This window comes from Notolepis coatsorum, assembly GCF_963971535.1.
Source record: "Notolepis coatsorum genome assembly, chromosome: 11".
In the NCBI taxonomy this organism is placed as follows: domain Eukaryota; kingdom Metazoa; phylum Chordata; class Actinopteri; order Aulopiformes; family Paralepididae; genus Notolepis; species Notolepis coatsorum.
Genome location: NC_140175.1, coordinates 22,938,953 through 22,943,075, shown reverse-complemented (window position 1 = coordinate 22,943,075; position 4,123 = coordinate 22,938,953). Strand labels below are relative to the sequence as shown.

At 41.7% G+C, this 4,123-nt stretch overlaps 1 protein-coding gene across 1 annotated transcript; it reads left to right on the top strand.

Annotated features, from left to right (window-relative positions):
• Nucleotides 1-516, top strand: LOC311237011 (clathrin light chain B-like; the record flags this gene model as incomplete). The annotated part of the gene is made up of 1 exon (XM_084324818.1): nt 1-516. One exon carries the CDS (start codon nt 1-3, stop codon nt 514-516), a length of 516 nt encoding a protein of 171 aa, XP_084180944.1.
• Between the last annotated feature and the right edge of the window lie 3,607 nt (nt 517-4,123).

Below are 4,123 nucleotides of genomic sequence, written 5' to 3'. Positions count from 1 at the left end.
ATGCTAGACGCCTTTGAAGAGGAACCTGCTGCCACAGTCAACGAGGATATGTTTGAGATTGATGAGGAGACCAACGGCCCTAACCCTAACCCTAACCCTAACCCGACTGACAGTTACGCAGCCATCAGCCAGGCTGACAGTTATGCAGCTATTGCCCAGGTCGATCAGCTGAGGCGGGAGCCAGAGTGCATGCGTAAGTGGAAGGAGGAGCAGAAGGCACGCCTGGAGGAGCTAGACTCTGCATCCAAGGCATTGGAGGCAGAGTGGAAAGAGAAAGCTAAGAAGGAGCTAGAGGACTGGCACGTGCACCAGAATGAGCAGACCGAGAAGATCAAGGCCAACAACAGGGCGTCAGAGGAGGCCTTCCTGGCGGAATGCGAGGGAAGCCCGGGGTCTGAATGGGAGAGGGTGGACCGCCTCTGTGACTTCAACTCCAATACCAACAAGACGGCGAAGGACGTCTCTCGAATGCGCTCCGTCCTCATCTCCCTCAAACACACTCCGCTCATCCGCTAAAGGCGGGAGTGTGTCTTCTTTTAATACATTTGCCTTTTACCTTTTTAAAATCCAGATCGCATTGCGGAAGAATTTGTATGCCCTTCTCCTTTTATGATTCAGAAGCTGTCAATTCCTGGTATGTTTTATAGTTTGATAAAAACAGAACCTCTCCCTAAGGACTATTGTTTCGGCATCCCTTATTTGCTACTGAAGTAAATATTGTTACTTAATTAAGCCTTGCCCTGCCCTTCAACCTAAAAAGGTTATTGGGTCAACTTACTGCATGCCTCTGCCAATATTATGGATGTGCTGTGTTTTGAATCTTTTACACACGTGGTGAAAATCCGCCTAAAATATATACCTAGGTAAATGGAATATTGCTCCACTTCTACAAGGGCTATTTGCATATTCTTGGTATAGGTACATCTATGGACCTCAGGGAATGTATTCACAGTGTCAGAAATATTGTGTCTATTACTAGGCTTGCTTAAATTGTGATGAAACAAAGGAGAATATGAATTATGATTTTTCTTTGCATCTTTGACAGTGAATAACACCATGATAATAATGACCAAACTTAAAAAACTGCCACTGATCTCGTTCAGTACCCTCTTGAGATCATGTGTAAAAGAAATCGAAGGAAATTAATAAAGGGAATATGATTAAACCGAAGGTTCTGTAGATACAGTACTGAATTCTCCCATCCGGACCAATGCAATTTGAAATATTATTATAGAATATAGAATATGATGCTTATACATTACCTTATTATAGCCAATTCGCACATTTATATATATATATACATATATTATCTTTCAAATGCCCGAGTTCAATTTGGATTTAGTATCACCAGGCGTGCATAAGAACAGATAATGAAATCTACTGTAATCTACTGTACTTTTTAATTTTCCCCACAGTGCAACAATTTTTAAACAAATTTCAGATCTAATTGTTCCTACATGCTAACAATAGGGAGGAGAAACTAACTGCGTTTCAATATTTGTCAAAAACGTTACCTTTTATGGCTTATTATCGCGAATCATAACAGTTATTGATATGATTCATTCAGAACGCTGAAATCCCACAGTCTGAAAAATTCCAACGCTGGTCGACAGCTATGCACCCCCTCTACAAAATGGCTGCAAAAAGTCTACAATTCCCATGGTTCAAAATTTTCATTTCCGTTTCCATCTTGCAATAGACTTCAGAAAATCGAAAACTTAAAACTATCTAATGGCACTTTTAACCTATTGCTAAACTAATGTATTGATGATAATATACATTCTACATGCTTTTGTGACATGTTAGTGATGTTAATACTTGAAAACATTTGATTAAAAAATCGCAACTTAAATGCATCATTTTTGGGGTCGGTACCGACCCCGTGGGGTGGAACAGGATATATACACATTTTCAAATTAAGTCATTAACCACTAACTTTTATTATTATATATAAGCCAGGTGAAAATGTCCTTCCCAGATCAGTTAGGCAACATTTGTTAAAAAATAAATAAATGATGATAATGAATAAAAATAATAATAAAACAAATAAAAAAAGAAAGTGCTTCACAACCAAATAATTGTATCACAATCTAAATAAAAAAAATTGGTTCACATGATTGAGGGTTTTGTTTTGGATTCCTCATTTCATGGCCACTGTCAAAACAATTTCTTGTAACGAATCATTCACGAGCTACAAGGTTTGTTGTACATCAGTGTCATGTTTTGCAACTTCTTTTTAACACAGGTGTCATTCATTTTAATAATATTGCCTAAATCGTTTCACACGTTGCCTATTTGGTCATTATGAATCCTGAGAGAGAAAATAACACGAATGTTACAAGGGAACTGGAGGGGGGAAAAGACAATAAAAACAAACACATTTTGACAAAACTCTTTCAGTAGAGCGAGCATGAACAGATAACATGTGGCCTACATGTGACAAAACAAACGTGAAGCTTGGTACATGTGACAAAACAAAACAAAACATGACGCTTGGCTGCTATAGGCCTCGACACCACATTCCAATCCATCATAGTGTTACGACGGAGACAGGTAGGTTCCAGTTGTGGAGTAATAAGTAGAGGCAGAGAGGGTTGTTTACTCGTTAACGGTGGTTCTCTTTATTTGTAGAACGGTACACCTAGAGTAATAGGTAAGGGATAATGTATGGCTACGAGGTCATTGTCGCAAAATAATTGACCGACACGGAGTTTAAAATACCGAGGCGCCGCGCCGAGGTGTTTTAAACATAGTGAAGGTCAATTATTTTGCGACAATGACCGAGTAGGCTATACATTATCCCGCTTATTACATGGCTAACTTACTAACAATATACCTAATTCATTTGACAAATCGCAGTTGTTCTGTGGCTCTGTCAGCCCAAATAAAGTGATTATTATTATCGCGGGCAGCCTCTGGCTCCGCTGTCAGTGCAGCGCTATACATTATCCCGCTTATTACATGGCTAACTTACTAACAATATACCTAATTCATTTGACAAATCGCAGTTGTTCTGTGGCTCTGTCAGCCCAAATAAAGTGATTATTATTATCGCGGGCAGCCTCTGTGTTCTGGCTCCGCTGTGTTCTGGCTCCGCTCGTCGCTCCGCCCCCTGTCATCGCCGGCACGGCAGTGTCTAATTGCACTGAAACAGTGTGTCAGTGGGCTTGATTGCGAACAGCTGCGCTCTGCGGTCATTATTGAAAAATCTGCGGTCATTATTGAAAAATAATGACCGCAGTCGGGGGGCTATTGACCAATCACAAGCAAGCATTTCGGCGAATGTGAAAACGCCATGTAATAACAACAGATAGTACACTGACGCAGGGCGTCTAGGAGAGAAGATAATAATGATAACAATAAAGACAGCAACGTCCAGTGTCTGCGGTACCGCCGTGTACCCTGCAGGAGAATGAGAAGATCCGACAACTGGAAGTAGAGAGACAGGGGTTTAAGTATGACCACATTCCTGACATACCAAGCGTTCCAACGTGACAACCAATCAGGAGACCCAAACAATAAGTGACAAGTGACAGGGAGATAAGTGACAGGGAAGCCCAGTGACAGGTGTCAGAATGGTGGGTGGTTCTCAGGCGGGGCCAGAGAACCCAAGCGTTACACATAGTGATCACCACAAAACAAAATCATCCCAATACCCTCAATACTCAATTTGCAAAAACATCTTCATTCAGACAGTAATAGACTCCAAACAAAGTTCAGTATATATATTGTCTGTAGTGTGTGTTTCAACTTGCCTTATCATTTGTAGAGTCTCAGGTGGCAGGTCCCCCTCCCCTCCGCCATCCAATACCCCCGGGCCGGTCCAGTCCGATGGTTCTCTCGGTCGTCCCAGTTGGTCTTCTTCTTTCGCATTGTCCTTGGTTCGTTTCACAACTGAAACAGACTAACTGTCTTTTCCTCTGATGAAGGAGGTTCGGTTAAAAGCCTGCTGGTGAATGGCAGCTTTGATTGCTAGAACTGTCTCTTAGATCTTTATCTTCTTTGGCTAGTGATAAGGTTGCTGTCCCATAGCTGGGTGGTGGTCAGTAGCTGCAGAGTGAAGCAGGCTGGTATGGTCTTTGCCTCCCAGTTCTGGAGCAGTATGGTCAGCTGGGGTCAGCTG